The sequence below is a fragment of the Anoplolepis gracilipes genome, chromosome 10 (genome assembly GCF_047496725.1).
Source record: "Anoplolepis gracilipes chromosome 10, ASM4749672v1, whole genome shotgun sequence".
In the NCBI taxonomy this organism is placed as follows: Eukaryota; Metazoa; Arthropoda; class Insecta; order Hymenoptera; family Formicidae; genus Anoplolepis; species Anoplolepis gracilipes.
Window position 1 is genome coordinate 7183512 of NC_132979.1, and position 18093 is coordinate 7201604.

The following is an 18093-nucleotide window of genomic DNA, read 5'->3' on the forward strand; positions in this document are numbered from 1 at the left end:
TGAAAAAGAATTAGAGATACGAGAAAAATTAAATATTAAATTATTATAATAAAAGTTGCTTAAACGAAAAAAAAATTGAATCTTGAAAATCAAATTTTTTAATGATTTTATCGTAAAATTTTGTCATAAGCTTGGCATACTAGTTTTAAATATTATAATAATATACAAAAGTATATATATATAATAAAATGAAAATATTTAGTTACTATTTATGTTTTGATAAAAAGGAGAATAAAAACAAAACTGTTTTTCTTTGTTAACGACACTTTTAGAATTTTTTGCAGAATTATTTTAAAACTAATTTTGTTATATATTTGTAACATTATAAAAAAATTAATAAATTCTCTTATTTTGGACTTTCCAAGTGTAATCAGATACATTTATATTAATTAAGAAATTTCATGACGTGTAGTCAAACAACTTTTTCTATTGTTGCGCAAACTAATGCAAATCAACACGAAAGTTATTAATTGTATACATTAACATATCGTTATATGCATTTAAATATTACAAAGAAATTTGATGATCAGTGTAAATAACATTAAAAATACATACAGATTTCTTAAATATTACAGAGAAATTTTATCGTAATTGTAACATTATCTAAACAGCATTAATGCTTCAATTAATACACTACGTAACCTAAAATGTAATGTAAAATTTTATATAAATATTATATTAATTATTAATGGTCTTTTTTTATCATATAAATTTATAATATATAAATATTTTATATGATATAATAAAATTGAAATTTTATATAAAATGTATCACCTTGTATAAATAATGTTAATAATATACCTTGACATTTCATCTGATACATCTGTTAAATAGCATTCCAATGTATATGTAAAAATTAGCATGTTATGTTGTTCCATTTTTTTAAAAAACGTAGACCCGAGAAAAAATAGCTATAATACTGTTAAATATATAAATATATATATATATATATATATATATAAAATGGTATTATCTTATATAATCATATTTTTATAATCGTACTATGTAACAGTTTTTAGCAATATTTTTAATGCACTCATTATTATAACATAAAATTTTAATTCACTTTTTATATAAAAATGAATTAAAATTGAAGTAAAATTTTATTATGCCCCCTCCCGCCCACAAAATAATTTCTTTTTTTGTTTGTTAAACTAAAAGAGCGTAAAATTTTTTCTTTGTGGATTTGGTGAGCGCATAATTAGCGCATTATTATATAATTTTTTTATTGCATTCGCATAATGGGAGGGGGGTAGCTAGGCAGACGTTCTGGTATTATGATATTAATAACATTAAATGGCATTAATTTTTTCTCAAAAAAAAAAGATTAACTCATTAATCAATATGATTATGAATTAGCTCTCAAGAGCATCAGATTTGGCACAAAAGTAATTATTGCATATTTTGTGGCTTGTAATTTATAAGGAATGCCATATATTATAAAATATTTTGGAAATAAAAAGATGATTATACAAGAGAAAAAAATATGTTTTATTTTATTTCATAAGAATGATTTATTTTAAAAATACAACAAAACATTTAACAATTTTTAAAATCACTCAGTTAATTTATAAATTGCTTAGAATTTTATGCTAATAAGTCACAAAACACATTAGAATCATAATCACACTTGTTATACATATATGTTATCTAAATATATACATATAATACATGTGGATAAGAAAAGTATAAGTTTTCCAATTTTAATAGTATACGATTTATAGTAATTATATGTTATTAGTATATCAAAAATATGTGTTAAATTTTATATATAATGAAATAGTACATCGGATTATCTCTTTTTTGACAAATACCTTAAAGTTTTCTATGAGCTCGTCAAACTTTAAAAAATATATTTTTTAAAGATTTGTTATTATTTTGGTTTTTTAAGTTTTAACTTAAAATAATAATAAAATAAAAAATAATGGGCAATAGGAGCCAAGCTCTGTAATTAATGAGCAAATTCGCTTAAAATAATAAACTATACAAAAATTATATATTATATAGATATACATACACATACATGTGCACACGCACGTACCATACACGAACATACATAAAGTATATATATCTTTTTTTTAATTTCCTTAAAAAATTAAAAATTTTTAAATTTTCAAAGTTTTTATTTAGAAAAAATGTTCAAATCTTTGAACTTCCTTGAATAAGAATACAAGTTCCGCACATGTCACTTTATAGATTACCAAATACATACAAAAGTTCTTTAAATTTTTCATAATATCAGACAAACTTCAACAATACGATTGTGAAGATTTTCGAACTTGACAACTTTGATAGACAATATTTAAAACATCTTCAATCAAAGAAATTGATCTGAAAACATGCAAATCATGCAATCAATTCTTCTTTATCGATCTATTCACCAAGATAGTTCTTATTAAAAATATTTCTTTGGCATTTTTTCTTCGAACATTTCGTGCAAATAGAAACTTTAAGACTATTACTTAGAAAGCATTTGTAGATTTATATCTATATATGACGATTTTTATCACTATGACGTATAAAAGATTACTATTAGATTCGTTGGGCTTTGGACTCTTATTTTATAAAGTTTTTGTATACAAACACATACACACACACACACAAGATGTACAATGACTTATAGTATTTTGTATACCCATACTTAAGATAAACAAAAAATATTGTTATTAATGAATGTATTCAATCATTTTTAATCGTATTCATCAATCGTCGATCGTAAATCAATCATTTTTAAATCAACAAAAAAAAATACACTGATGCAGTTTTATTCATCATGCAGATATTTGATTCGTATGTACATACATCATCTATTTAAATAAATAATTCAGCGCATCTTTTTCTCTTGATTAAACATTGGTTATTAAAGATTAAAAGTTAAAGTTTAAAAAAACGAGGACATATACATTCTCTTTTAAAGTTAATTTTTTAAAAATAAGTTTACAAAAAAATGTTATTTTTAAAATATTTTGTTTGATGCATTTTTTTATGTAAAAATTATTTTCCCTAAATTTACACCTTATTTCATCCTAAATTACAAGACATTTTGTATGTAAGTATATGTGTATGCACGCGCAGGAATGTGCGCGTGTTTATGTATATGCGCTGAGAAATATAATTATTTTTCCAGTAATACCACTCATGTTTAAAAATGAAACTTATATAATTATCTGTTTTTATATATATATCTACTAGAATATTACATATATAGCACACGAGAAAATTGAAAAAACTTTAAAAAACTTGAAAAAGATTGTACCTGAGATGCATACTTAATTTTTTCTACATGTCTTGTCGGTCAGCGCCTTGAACTATATTGCAACGTTTTGTTAAAAAGTTTCTTCTTTGATTTTTTATGAATTGCCTATTACATGAATTGCCTATTCTATTATTATGCATTACCAGATGAAATGATTCATATATTGCCTGATACTATCTTATTTTACACGCAATGTATATGATATTACATTATTATAACTGTTTATTGAAAGAAACTTTGAAAAATTGTAAAAGTACATATATTATTATACTTCGTAAATGAGGAAATGATTCATGTACATATATTACCTGATACTATCTTATTTTGCACGCAATGTACATGCTATTACATTATTATAACTGTTTATTAAAAGAAACTGTGAAAAATTGTAAAAGTACATATATTATATTTCTTAAGCCATTATATAATCAATTATATATATATATATATATATATATATATATATATATATATATATATATATAATTAATGAGTATATATATATATATATATATACCATTCAGATATATCAAAATCACAGCATATCTATATAGATAACATAAAAATAATTTTTGATTATTTTTAAATATTTTTTTTCTATCTATTAAGCTAGCACCAAAATTCATAAATAGTGTGAATGAAAAATTTATCAAATGTGATTACAGATTTCTTTCCATCAATGTGTGTAAGATTTCTTTATATTACGAATCACAATTCGCAAATACGCGAATAGTCTGGCGCTAACTTTTATTTTATAAATAATAATATCAATGCAATATGCTTAAAGAAAACTTAGCAAGTCAAATTATTATCATATTCCAAGGTAAATCTAAAATATTTTTTCTGATTAGTTAATTTTTATTAATGCATACTTTTGTGATTAATTATTGATAATGGTCACAACCAATCTTGCTTGATGAGATCGGCACCTTTCTCACCTATCATAATGACAGGAGCGTTTGTATTGCCACTGCATATCGTCGGCATGATAGACGCGTCAATAACTCGAAGACCTGTGATACCATAGACTCTCAATCTTGAATCTACTACGGCTGTAGGATCAGTTGGCGGTCCCATTTTGGCAGTGCCTACAGGATGATAGATCGTTTGAGAAATGTGTCGAATGTGACATTCCCAGTAGGCGTCGGTGCCGAATTTAAAATGTTTACATCCCGGCAACTTGACACGATGTATTCTCGAACCGAATTGCTTGAAGACTTTTGCTTCGCTGATCTTAATGGCAATTTTTGCACCTTCCACCAGGATGGGGATGTCCATGGGATCGGAAAAATAATTTGCGTTGATAAGAGGACTGTGGAAAGGATTAGAGTTTTTCAATCGTACAGTACCACGAGACTTCGGCCTCAATAACACAGGTATAATGGTCCAAGCGTCTTTGTTGGTAATCGGCCTATAGACAGTATTGTACACTTCTTCTGTTAATCCCAAAATTTTTCGAACTTGTACTCCCGCGTCAGAATTAATAGAAGCTGGCGCCATGTGGAATTGCAAATCTGGATAATCGATCGAGTAATTTGCATATTTTGTATTAAGGAAAGCGTAACCTTCAACACCTCCTAAAGTCGTCATAGGTCCTCTGCCGTTGACTACGTAGTGCATTGTCATTGGAGCCGCTTGAAAACGATCTTGAACTATGGCAACTGGTTTATCAATTAGGAATGTTAAACCGCCCATACCTATGTGATCTTGAAGATTGTCGCCAACCTGAAGATCTTGGATAACAGGGATACCAATATGTCGTAAATGTTCCTTTGGTCCGATTCCCGACAACATCAGTATTTGAGGACTATTGATGGCACCTGCTGACAATATTACTTCCTTTCGTGCTCTCACTATCTGTTTGCGACCGTCCCTGACGAATTCAACGCCTATTGCTCTCATCGTCAATGGATTGATCACGATTTTCGTCACATAGCTATTTATAGCCGTATGCATGTTCCTGCGCAATCGAACAGGTCGTAAAAAAGCCTTTGCGGTGGAGCACCTGTTTCCTCTACGAATAGTTCCCTGAGATATCATAAAACCTGTCTGCCGTTCGCCGTTTATGTCCCTATTCTCATATCCCATTTCAACGCCAGCTTGAACGAAAGCAACCACCAAAGGTGTTTTCCACGGCGACTCTTGAACTGTTAGGTAACCATTGGTCCCGTGATAAGGACTTTTCTGTAGATATGGATTTCGATTATCTTCCGATTTTTTAAAATAATAAAGGACTTGATTATATCCCCAACCGGGGTTACCTAGCGACTCCCAGTGATCGTAATCATATTTGTTACCGCGTACGTATAGCATGTAGTTAAGAACGCTACTACCGCCTAAAACCTTACCACGCGGCCAATTACAACGGCCACCTTTCATAGCTAAACAAGCCTTGCCTGTAGGTTCAGTCTTATACTTCCAATCCAGTTTAGTCAGTTGCAAATACGCGGCCAGAGACGGCACATCCGTGATTTCATTTTCATCCGGACCAGCCTCCAGTAACAACACATTCCAGTTAGGTATCTCTGAGAGTCGATTGGCAACCACCGCTCCAGCTGATCCGCCGCCAATCACGACGAAATCGTAATCAGAATATAGAGGATACCTGTCGATAGGTCGACTCTCGGGATCTAATTGATCATAATGATAATAAGAGAGACCCGCAATTAGTAGTGGCACGAGCCATAAACCTGTGCCCATCAAACTAATAGCACCCTTCAAAGCTGATGTCACTACTATTGTGCTGAAGACCATTTTTTAAAAAAAGTGACTACTTAGCCAATTTTTTGCAATATTTTATCCTTGTTGTCTCTTTTTCTTTATTTTTCTCATTGATTGTCATAATGGAACATCAAGTGACCGCATGCCGATCTTTTCAAATCCGTGAATGTCTAAAGATATGTCAATATATATATATTCTTCATGATATCTCCATTGATTTCGATAGAACATCACTTTTATCTGTGTGTGTCTTCATTTATCCTACAATAACAAAAAAAATAAAAATAATGAAACAAGTATATAAAACACAGATATTGATATTAAATGTTAATTAGAAAAAATATGTAATATATTTTAATTCAGACAAGAAATTTTTATTTTGGTTCTGTACGTGTGTGTGCGTGCGCGCTGGTAAGATGATTACTGTAATTCGAAATATTTTTGCTTTTTAAACATTAGGAAAAAAGGAAAGATTAAAAATTGTACAATTTCCAGATAAATATCATATATATGATGGTAATAGGTTGAGAACATATGTCAGTCATCAGCAGAGCTGAGTTTTGTAAATATTTATCATAAATAGAAATCTTGAGAAAGTTCTCATACTAATTGATATAAATTAACTATGATGATAGAGAAGCTATCGTAAGTGATTCGATCTACACATATAGTAATTTATAATAAATTCTAAATATACAAAAATTCTTATAGAGGCTAACACTAAAATAATAAAATTTTTTAATTTCCTTAGAATAGGAATTTTGTCACACACAAAGAACTCACAATATTTATAACATGTAAAAATTAATGTAAAAATTAAAATGTTTCAAATTTTTTAACGTCACATAAAAATTAATTACATATTCAAATCGATTTTCTAGTCTTAAAAAAAAAAGTATATTGAAACTTTCCGAACTAAATTTTAAAATATTGAATTAGAGGAAAGAAATTACTGACAGTATATTTTCATGACAAATTTCGTCCATTAATCTAGTACACATTTACATTGCCCACGAATACAAGATTTATAAATGAAATGTTTATTGTTTTTTATTCAAAAATATTATAAGCAAATTTGTAAATGAGAACATATCCATAAACAAATTCTCACACAAAGTTTTTTGCATATCAAACGATAAAGTCACTTTATTTGTGGAAAATAAAAAGTAGTAAAGATTTTTCAATCAAATATCTTAGAATTTTTGAAAACACAATATATTATAAATATAGACAGATAATATATATTGTTTATTTATAATTTATAGAAACTAATTGCAAACAAATATATTATTTGCACATTGTGCACAGACCATATGTAAATATCTATTAAATTTTATATGGACGCACAATTTCCGTATAAAATTTGACATTAGAAATATTTATAAATTCCTTAGTATCAAATTGCTATATTAGGTTTGTAATTATAAAATTGTTACTTATGTAACATGAGGAATTTAGCTGGATTAATAACTTGTTACTTATTATTATTGTTTAAGTTAGACGGCCATGAAAATAATGATGCATAATCACAACCTTTTATTACTTTTACAAAGAAAAAAATAAAATTAAAATCTGCAAAATAATGTAATTAAAAATAGTGGAAAGTTACTCATGACAGCATAAAATAGCGACATGTTCCTGATCACGGAAGGAAAAGTGATTGGTGTGTGTGTGTGTGTGTGTGTGTGTGTATCACCCGGTGAGGAACAAGGAAATGCTCGAGAGTCGCTTAGAATTAAAGATGATCATGCCCTATCGAGGCGTATCATTTTGGATAGAATTTAATTTAATAGGAACCACGAGATGTTCGGTGACCGGCTTCGACTTGTAAATGGCGTTCAAAATATCTCGTTATGTCCGGATCCGGAGAAACGAAATGGTGATCTCATAACGGGGAAAGGAGAAAGTATTTCACTGGCGTAAACTTTTGTTTGACTTGTTTCCTTCCACAAAACGACTTGCGGAGTTATATTATGCTGCCTATTTCCGTTTCTCTTTCTTCCTCTTTACTTTTCTCACTCTCCGTATTTAGAGATAACCCTCTATCGCGTGATTATTATATTGCTGGGGTCTGAAAGAAATTCGTATTTCTAGCTATATAGCATCTCTAATTAATAATTACAGACGGATATCAACAAATGTGCGTACTCATATTTTTTAACAAAAGGGTTCTTCTGAAAGACAAATTATTGTGATATTCGCCAAATTAAAATATAAGATATATCCACAAGAAACAAATCACGTGAGTTTTTCTATTTCAAATTGCCATCTTTGAACATATTTTTTTAAATATGTGGAAACTTAAAAAACAAGGTTTCAAAAATTTAAAAAAAAAATAAACATAAGTAAGCTCAAGAAAGTTTAATTTATAATATTTAAAAAAAAAAAGTACTTATAATTGTTTTGCATGACAAAATAATTCTAATTATGCAATTTTTAATTTTTGATGAACAACTTTTTTTGTATTGTATTGTAATATCTTCCAAATTCTTCTTTCTTGACGAGTAGCAGTTAAAATAATTGAAATAATGCCTCTTGCGTAAAACAGTTTCTGAAAATTATTTCTTTACGTATTTTTCTACGTAGCATTTGTACTAAAATAATTTTATAGTATAATTGGGATTTTTTTCAAAAATAATGGCAGAAAAATAAAATTACAAAAACACAAAGAAAAGAAGCAGAAACACACTCGGCAAATTTTACATATATCCTGTGCGGAAAATAATGCGGAAGTTGTCCTTCCTTTCTTTAAATTGCTTTTCCAAAAACAACTCATTAGATCTGGTATTTAATTAGAATTGTTAAGAATCTAATTATCTTTAGTATCGTTAATTATTTCAAATGAAGTATACCACATATGATATCAATATACTCATCAAAACAGTTGGATACAATTAAAATGAAGCATTGCAATTATGCACTTTGCCAATAATTTTACTGATATATATAATATATGCACACCACTCATGCGTGCATATATTATATATATATCTCGCTCTTTGTCTCTTCTACATGAGAATGTAAGTGTGCAAAAAAACGCACGTGTATGTTGCGTGTATATACTTCCTTCTCTGTATTTCAAATTAGTTTCAAATTTGCATAAAACTTCCTTATCTTTAGGAAAAAGTGATTTTATTTAATGCGACTCGCTATATTTTCTAATTTAAATAATTAATAAAAATATAAAATGGTAATTAAAATGTATTAAGAAGTTAAAAATTAAAATAAATAATGTGAAGGTAGGTGTCAAGGTGTAAGCGGTGAAAGTTTACATGTTAATTTTGATATTATACTGAAGACGTGAAAATTTGAAATTTACGCAATAGCTTTCAATGAATAATTTCGCAACCAAATACTTTCGCTGAAAACGCTAGAACGAACCTTGCTCATCTTATTGCAGATCATGCAGTCAATTCAATTTGATACACGTTCGCAAAGTAATCAGTTTACACGCACACATATGTGACCGTTACATAAGTTTTTTCTATATGCTACGCAATACGCAAGAATTTTGAACAAAACAAGATTTTATTAATCATAATGTGAAATATGCAAGATATTCAATAAATTTGAATATATGTGCAAACATGTGAAAAAATAAAAAAATATAATTTTTTTTAATTGTGAATAATATTTACAAAAATGAGTTGCAAAATTCAAATAATGTACGTTTATTGATTTATGTACTTGTGTTAATCAAAAAACAGACTTTTTTTGTAACAATTAACTAGAATAATAAACTAGAAAACATTTCGTCACGAGTTTTTAACACCAGAAAAACTAATGTTAATGTATATACAATTTGCAATTATTATGCATCATTATGCATTATTAGTTCAAGAAATCAGTAAAATGTATTATAATACATAATTATATGTTTAAGCAAAATCAAAGCTGCACATAATATGCTTAAAATAAATCAATGGGTTACATAAATGAAAGTGTCAATAATTAAGTAGACTCATTATTTTCATATTTAAATGCATTATTCTTTTGCATAGATGAATAATAAATATATTAAAATAAAATAGACTAAAAATGTATTAAATTAGAATCAACTTTTTCTCTATATTAGGTTTACAACGTGATGAAAAAGTTCATTTTAAATTGTCTTAGAGTAGAAGACTATACTTTTTTTTAATTAGAGAGAACAGATAAAATTTTGCGGAATTTAGGTATTTTAACATCATGATTAATCGATAATATGTCAAGGACATATTGTGCGTCACAAAATAAGTAATACTTATAGCACATTTGCAATGTTTTGTCAATGTTCTATCTTTGTTTTTGTCAACTTTGTAAAAGTGTCAATTTCATTGACATTTTTACAAAGTAGTTTTTTTTACAGCTTTTTTTAGTTTAACCTTTACGAACTTTTGTCATATTAATGAAAAGAGTGTTTATATATGTATAATAGAGTACGTGTGTCATAATTATTGAAATAAAAATATCGTATCAATTACATATTACACTTACATACACATGATAAATCTTTAACAAATTTCATACTTTTATCATTCTCTTGATGTTGCAACCTTGACAATACTCTACTTCTCGTTATAACATTGTAATGATCACTTTGTCACTGTCCGATGACTAAACATAATTATTGAATCAATCACTCTGAGAATTTTCCATTTAACAGGAAAGTTACACAATTACGTTAACCATAATTACGCTGATTTTAATCACGAGAATTATTCGACGACAGTTACAATAGAGACTTCGCAAACGTGCAACGTTACCGTCAAGAAATCGGACTTGGGAAGATTGTCCAAATATTGAAAGCTCGCCGGATAATGAGACGATTGTCGAGTAACTGCGATAGAGTCAGTAATGACAGTCGGAAGAACGTTACGGTACTGCACCGATATACCTCCATCCATTTCACTCTCACCTTCCTCGTTATTCCCACTTGTACCTAGTGCTCTTGTCCTTCCTGAAGGCTCCCAGCCGCCACACTTTGGTAGTGAAAGTATTTTCTTCCTGTGGTTACCTATACGCGCATCTACCTTATAACGGGAGTGTGGTAACAGAACGGTACTCGCACGAACGTTGCTATTTCTTATGTGCATACAAACATACACACATATACACAGATGCACGCGCGAAGAGGTAATACAGCCTTATTACTATCGGATATGACGATCTAATCTTTTTCCGCGACGAGTAAGACATAAGAGTAACATACAAGATATAGCATAAGAGGATGATGCTCATTAATTTCTCTTAGAATTAATATTTATTTTAGAGAGAACGATATCTTGACAGAATGTTGTAACGTGTTTTAAAAGAGACGTTTATAACAGCAATCATTTAATTACATGTGTATATACAAAAAAGATTCTATTTTACCTAACAGTCGATTATCTCGAAAATTAAATCCGGCAGGTAAATATAAAACATGTTTAACCTTTACGCTGCCACTATTTTTGCATTAAAATAGTGGCTTTTTAAAATTTATATATATATATATAAATAACAAGCACGTTGCGTAAAATGTCGAGTTTTATTCATAGCCACAAAAGTGCCTTTGCGGCAGAAAAAAAGCAGGTAAAAATTTTAAAAATTTTTTATTTTTTCAAGAATAGCGTATTTGGTGGTTTTTGGTGTCACTAATTCCAATTCTGAACTTTGATTTATAAAACTCGAGTCTAAAAGCAGTATTGACATATGAATGAATATAATTGTATAGGCTTGTGCGGAAAAATTATATATTTTTTGAAATAAATAAAAAATTTAGTAATCGTATTTTTGTATATTTATAAAAAAAATTACATATTTTTTTAAATAAATGGAAAAATTTAGTAATCATATTTTTTGTATATTTTGTTAATAAACAAATTTATTTTAGAGAAAGTTGTATTAAAAAGTTTTGAAAATATTCTTTTTACTTGGAATTTTAAACAAAAATACCTCAAGAAAATCAGGGAAATTTTTTACAAGATTTGAGTACACTCTATTTAAATTAAAATTTTTCAAACAATGATATGTATCAATAAATAATAGAATAAATAAATGCGAAATAAATTAACGAAAACAGGTTAGAAAGACTATGAAAATTAAAAATATTGACTACCGAAGAAACAAGAAGAATTATAATTAATATTAAGATATGGTATTAAATAATTAAAATACAATATGATTCGTGAAAATTATTATACATATAGTAGCACCACAATATTTTTTGCATTAAATTTTTTAGCTTTTAATTATTTTAATTGCATCTTTATTAATATCTGTTATTCTTTGAGAAAATTTTATAGTGTAGGATAATTTTTATTTTCAATTAGTTCAATTTTCTGATATCATTACTTTTGTGAGAAAAGATTTTAACCAATAAAATATACGTACAACTCCAGTGTTTTCCTATTTTTCAATTAATAAACTTGAATCAAACATGTACTAAAGTAACGTTTCTTTGTACATTTGTTTATTTTTTAATTTAGTTTTAATAAGAAGTTATGAGTGAGATTGCAATATTACTCTAATATGTTTAAAATTTGATAAAATTGCGCTATAAATATAGAAATCAATATTAATTATTAAGATATTATATTTTATAAAAATAAACGCTCGCTTTTTAAATGAAAGTAAATTAAATTGATTATACTCTTAGTTTTTCAAAAAATGAATTTTTAATTATATGAATCTACAGTTATGTCGAATTGAAAAAAATGGCATGTATGCTCCAATTTCTTTGCTTACGTTTCTTAAGGATATCTTCTTTCACAGTCACATGTAGTCACACTTTCTTCTATTAGTTATACTTCACGTAAACTATTTTTGTACATAAATTTAACAAAGCAGATGCAATAGCAGTTGGTCACTTTCACTATTGTCAACTTCTTTTCATAGAATATACCGAAGCATCTGCGTAATGTGCATTGGACCGTGATATCAATGTAACACTAAATTATCCACATCCATAACAGATGTCTTTTTTATATTGAGAAAAAAAAGAGGGAAAGCGTGATATGTTCAAAGATATTTTAATTATATGTATCTGCGAATAACCGGAAGTAGTTTATATTATTATGCAGTAGCATGTTACATTGCTATATATACATGCCATACATTAATAAATAAGAAAGCGAGGAAATAAAAATAGAGAACAAGAATGAAAACGTGCATTCCATCACGCGTGATTTTTGGCACGAGATGCAGTATTATATAAAGTTATATATTACTATAATTTGTTTGTTTGCGATTTTAAAGACATTATGGTTATATTTCACCTCTGAGATCTCTTTCTCGCACTCGCTCTTACGCACGAAAAAAATCGTTATATAAATTTGACATTATTTTTTTTATTATCGATTTGATTAGAACCAATTGACTTGTAAGAAATCTTTATTGACACAAAAAATTGACATAATTCACATAAAATTATTATATTATATGAACATGACATATCAAATTATTATATAGGATATATAAGCTATGTTATGCATGTGGTAAATAAATCAATAAAACTTAAAAAGTTGAATGAAATAAATTATATTTTCCGTATTATTACAAAAAAATGGCACCTCCTTAATTGTGTTATTATATATATATATATATAATTTTTAGTTTAACACTTGAACACACATTAGATGTATTAGTAATATTTTAATATATAATACAGAATATTATCTCCTAGGAAGAGGAAGAGAGAGTTAATTACTTATTAATATTTATAAATATCTTAAAAAAAAGTGAAATATTTTACAAATATTTCTTTTATATATATAATCAGTTTGTATAATCATTTTAATATTTTATATGATATTAAACAGCATATTGATCTTTCTTGTAAATATATTTTTAGATCATCACGTATATTTGAAACATTATAACGTAGACCTTTACACCCATGCGCGCACGCATAAAGAAAGTGAGGGAGAGTGAGCAGGCAAAAACAAAGAGAGATACAGAGATGGAAGAAGAGAGAAAAATAGAGAGCGAGGGAGGAAAAAGGAGGAAAGGGAAAAGAGGGAGAAACAAAGAGCCAAAAGAAGAAGGTTCTATTTGATTTATATATCTAAAAAGAGTTAAAAAACTTATAATAATATAAGAGTTAATATAACATATTAAAAAGATTTTAAAAACCTGAAATAACATTACGTAATAAAAAATAATGAAAATTTAGTAGTATTATACATTTTGTAATAGACGATAATTTGGATTACATCTAAAAAGCGCGAAATTAAATCTTAATTCTAATTATTTCCACGAAAGGAATTTCATTCGTCATCTTCCAGCAATTCGTTTTTTCTTCATCCAATCTTCCTTGATAATATCACTGCCTTTTTCGCCGATCATGATAGTGGGTGCATTTGGATTGCCGCTGACGATAGTCGGCATTATCGAAGCATCAATGACCCTAAGCCCTTTAACTCCATAAACCCTTAATCGAGAATCCACGACGGCCGTAGGATCGCTTCGCGGTCCCATTTTACAGGTACCCGTTGGGTGATAAATTGTGAAGGTAAAGTGTCGCACGGCGCACTCCCAATATTCATACGTATTGAATGTATATTGATGACAACCCGGCATGCGAATAGTGTGAGGTCTCGAGCCGAATCGTTGAAATGCGCTTGTGTTAGATACCTGCATCGCTAATCTGATTCCTTCCACGAGAACATCCATATCTTCTTTATGCGTGAAGTAATTAGGATTAATTTCCGGTGGAACGAGAGGGTTTTTATTCTTCAGCCTGATCCATCCTGTGCTCTTGGGTCGCAGCAAAAGCGGTAGAATTGACCAGGTTTCGGCGTAGCGTAAAGGCTTGTACATAGTATTATATATTCGATCTTTTAGACCGGTGATTTTTTTTATCTGTTCGCCGTCAGAGTTGACGGAGCTTGGCGCGAAATGAAACTGCACATCTGGATAATCACCGGATTTGTTGGCATATTTGCTGTTAAGAAAGGCTAATCCCTCGACTCCCGGCGTAGTCATGGGTCCTCGCTCATTCATGATATATTCGTACATCACAGAGAAAGTCTGAAAGCGCTCTCTCATCAAAGTAACCTGCTCGTTTACAACGAAAGTAAGTCCACCAAGGCCCACGTGATCTTGAAGATTATCTCCGACTCGTAGATTGGATATCACTGGTATGCCAAACTCGGCCAAATGTTCGCTAGGACCTATTCCAGACAGCATAAGCAACTGAGGCGAATTAATCGCTCCAGCGGATAAAATAACTTCCCTTCTGCATCTCACAATTTCTTGTTTACCATCGCGAAGAAATTCTACGCCTATTGCTCGCTTGTCAGCGTTAAAAAGCACCTTTAGAACCTGAGCATGCATCGCTATATGTAAATTCGATCTGTTTTTCACCGGTCGTAGAAAAGCTTTCGCCGTCGAGCATCGACTGCCACGTCGAATCGTTGCTTGCGTCAACATGAAACCGGTTTGATTGAATCCGTTAATATCGCGGTTCTCATAGCCCATTTCTTGACCAGCTTGTAAGAAAGCGATAGCCAAAGGAGTTCTCCAGGATGGCTCTTGTACAGTTAGATAACCACCTGTATTATGGTAAGGTGTTCTCGCCAAGTATGGATTTCGATTATCCTCGGATTTGAGGAAATAAGGGAGTACTTCCTCGTAACTCCATCCGTTATTACCTAATCGAGCCCAATTATCATAATCGTGTCTAAAATAAATATTTAATTATTTGAGCGCTCCATGTATATTTCTTAACGTGATATCCTAATAATAAAGATGATATGTATACTTGCCGATTACCACGGACGTAAATCATAGCGTTGAGAACACTACTTCCTCCCAGAACTTTACCACGTGGCCAATTACACTTGTTACCTACCATAGCGAGGCAATAGGCAGACGTGGTAGATGGTGAGGTTTGATACTTCCAGTCAAATTTTGTGAGCTGAATATATCCAGCGAGCAAGGGAATATCTGAAATTTCATTCTCGTCATCGCCAGCTTCTAAGAGTAACACTGTCCAATTAGCTATCTCTGACAATCTCGAGGCGACCACGGCACCTGCGCTTCCACCTCCGATCACTATGAAATCGTACATTCGCAGCAACTGAAATCGCATCAGAATTTATTACTCGAGTATTCTTTTAATTCAGCTATCATATGGTAGATCGCGTTTATATTTATTTCAAATATTTTGGATAATTAACGCATAATTAAATTTGTAGACTTTTTTTATAAATATAATTTTTCGAGAATTTTTCTGCTATAGTATCTTTAGTCGCAATTTTTTTGGAATACTCTATGCGTGTATATATATATATATATATATATATATATATATATATATATATATAAATATATAAATATATTTAAGAAGGAAAGGAGAGAAAAATTTATAGATCTCTATATATTTATCTCTCTCTTTTGTTATATGTATAATTTTTTATTTTTTTTTTTATACCTCTTGCACATTTTCCGGATGTGATTCTGGATCGAGGCTGTTATATCTATATATAGTGAGACCGATCGCTAAAAGCGGAATCAAACTGAATCCAAGAACGGTAGTTGTGCCGAACAAATTGGCCAATATTGTTGCCATTTCCATTTATTTCCACCTCCAAACATCAGTAATCCAAGTAGTATCCAAATGCATGTCATCCGAGAAGTATTTGTTCATTTGTCAGTGAAACAATTAAGTCTTCTGAAAGCAAATTATTAAATAACTAATATTTTACTAATAAAAATGAAATGTTTATTTACTTGTTTTAATATCACATATACCTAAGCTATTTTTTCTTACTTATTCTTTAACGTATCTTTTTATTAACATAAAAATTATATATATATATAAAACAAAGATCTTGAAGTTTTTATTCGAACTAACATATGTGTGTAAAATTAAATCAGCCTTTTTATAAAAGTTGATTTAGTATGTAATGTTATATGTTTATATGTAACTGTTAAGCATATGAGAGATTATATTATATTTATATTATATAACAAAAAGATATATGTAATTTTTATATTACTTTCCTATAAGACAAATATTTTTCCTTTTTTATTTTTATTTATATTGAGATCGAATATATATGATAATTTCTATTTACTAAAGGATTCTCTTTATTAATAGATTTTATAAAAATGCTGATTCTATAAAAAATTTTATATTACAGGTATCGTATAAGTAAATTTTCGCGTATCATAAAAAAGTAAAATTATACTAGAATAATTTTTTATTACATAATATAAACGTAGTATGATATAATATTTTAATATTCCATATAATATCTTAACCTTTCGTATGTAAATTATTTATCAATCTTTTACATGAAATTTGAGATTTTTTACATATGATGTCTACACAATTAATTACCTTAGAATTGACTGCACACATTTGGATTTATATTTATACAATATACCTAAACTATATCACTACATGCATCTAATAGGAATAAACTGAAATAAAAATATAAGATATATAATTATACTTTGATATTTTAGTTTATGCTATTGTGTTTATATTTTAAATATATGCACAATTTATCACAGATCTCAAATTCGCCATACGAAAATTAAATATTTTGAATATAAAGCTCTTAATATTTATAAACAAGCAACTATGAATTTGACGAATTTAACTATGAATAAGAGCCATTACGAAAATTAAAATTATGTCAGCATGTCCATAATTACCATGTTATGTATTCCTACCTTTTGTTCTCTGATAATAGCATATTATATAACACAAAATCTAGTTGTCAACTACATGTGACATCTCAATCATTGTTCGAATCCGTCAGGTGGCACATTTGCAGATATTATCATCACACGAATATTTTTGCAATAATTATCATGGTCATTAGTAACGTGTCAATCGATTCGTCACTCGCGTAAATTTCTACGCTGATGTTCAGTATTGTTCCATTAGTTTCTCCATGTCTTATTGGTGTCTACGCGTGAACTTAAATTACACTTTCTCGTGGCATTAATAACACTTTCCCGATACTTATGATTATACACACTTGAGTCATCTCGATTGTATTCTATGTTGCAATGCGCATGATATTGTATCAAGTCTGCCAAATATTTTGTCAAAATTTGACGAGTGTTCGATGATAAACCGGTAAAATGGTTGTAAGCGAAATGAGACTAACGCCGGTAAGAACCAGACTGCAGTGTGC

General features: G+C 29.0%; 3 protein-coding genes across 5 annotated transcripts in view; 1 reads left to right on the forward strand and 2 right to left on the reverse strand.

Annotated features, from left to right (window-relative positions):
* Flo2 (flotillin-2) overlaps positions 1–18093 on the forward strand; it is a 63102-nt gene that overhangs the window by 27344 nt on the left and 17665 nt on the right. The window lies entirely within an intron of this gene.
* Positions 4135–6010, reverse strand: LOC140670133 (glucose dehydrogenase [FAD, quinone]-like). The gene has a single exon (XM_072900682.1). The coding sequence runs from the start codon at positions 6008–6010 to the stop codon at positions 4154–4156; it is 1857 nt and encodes a 618-aa protein (XP_072756783.1). The 3' UTR covers positions 4135–4153.
* Positions 14110–18071, reverse strand: LOC140670132 (glucose dehydrogenase [FAD, quinone]-like). Of its 3 annotated transcripts, XM_072900680.1 has the most exons (5): positions 17624–18071; positions 17286–17368; positions 16374–16613; positions 15706–16019; positions 14110–15620 (listed from the first exon to the last, which is right to left on the reverse strand). In XM_072900680.1, the coding sequence occupies exons 3-5, from the start codon at positions 16515–16517 to the stop codon at positions 14213–14215; spliced, it is 1866 nt and encodes a 621-aa protein (XP_072756781.1). In that variant the 5' UTR covers positions 16518–16613; positions 17286–17368; positions 17624–18071; the 3' UTR covers positions 14110–14212. The 3 variants fall into 3 exon arrangements, with proteins under 3 accessions (XP_072756781.1, XP_072756782.1, XP_072756780.1); XM_072900681.1 differs by lacking the exon at positions 17286–17368 and having other exon boundaries at positions 16374–16610; XM_072900679.1 differs by lacking the exon at positions 17286–17368.

Coding starts and splice junctions, on each gene's coding strand:
- LOC140670133 (XM_072900682.1), bottom strand. CDS start 6,010: ATGGTCTTCAGCACAATAGTAGTGACATCAGCTTTGAAGGGTGCTATT.
- LOC140670132 (XM_072900681.1), bottom strand. CDS start 16,517: ATGGAAATGGCAACAATATTGGCCAATTTGTTCGGCACAACTACCGTT. Junction 16,020..16,373: donor ATCCGGAAAATGTGCAAGAG/GTATAAAAAAAA, acceptor ATGCGATTTCAG/TTGCTGCGAATGTACGATTT. Junction 15,621..15,705: donor ATTTACGTCCGTGGTAATCG/GCAAGTATACAT, acceptor TATTTATTTTAG/ACACGATTATGATAATTGGG.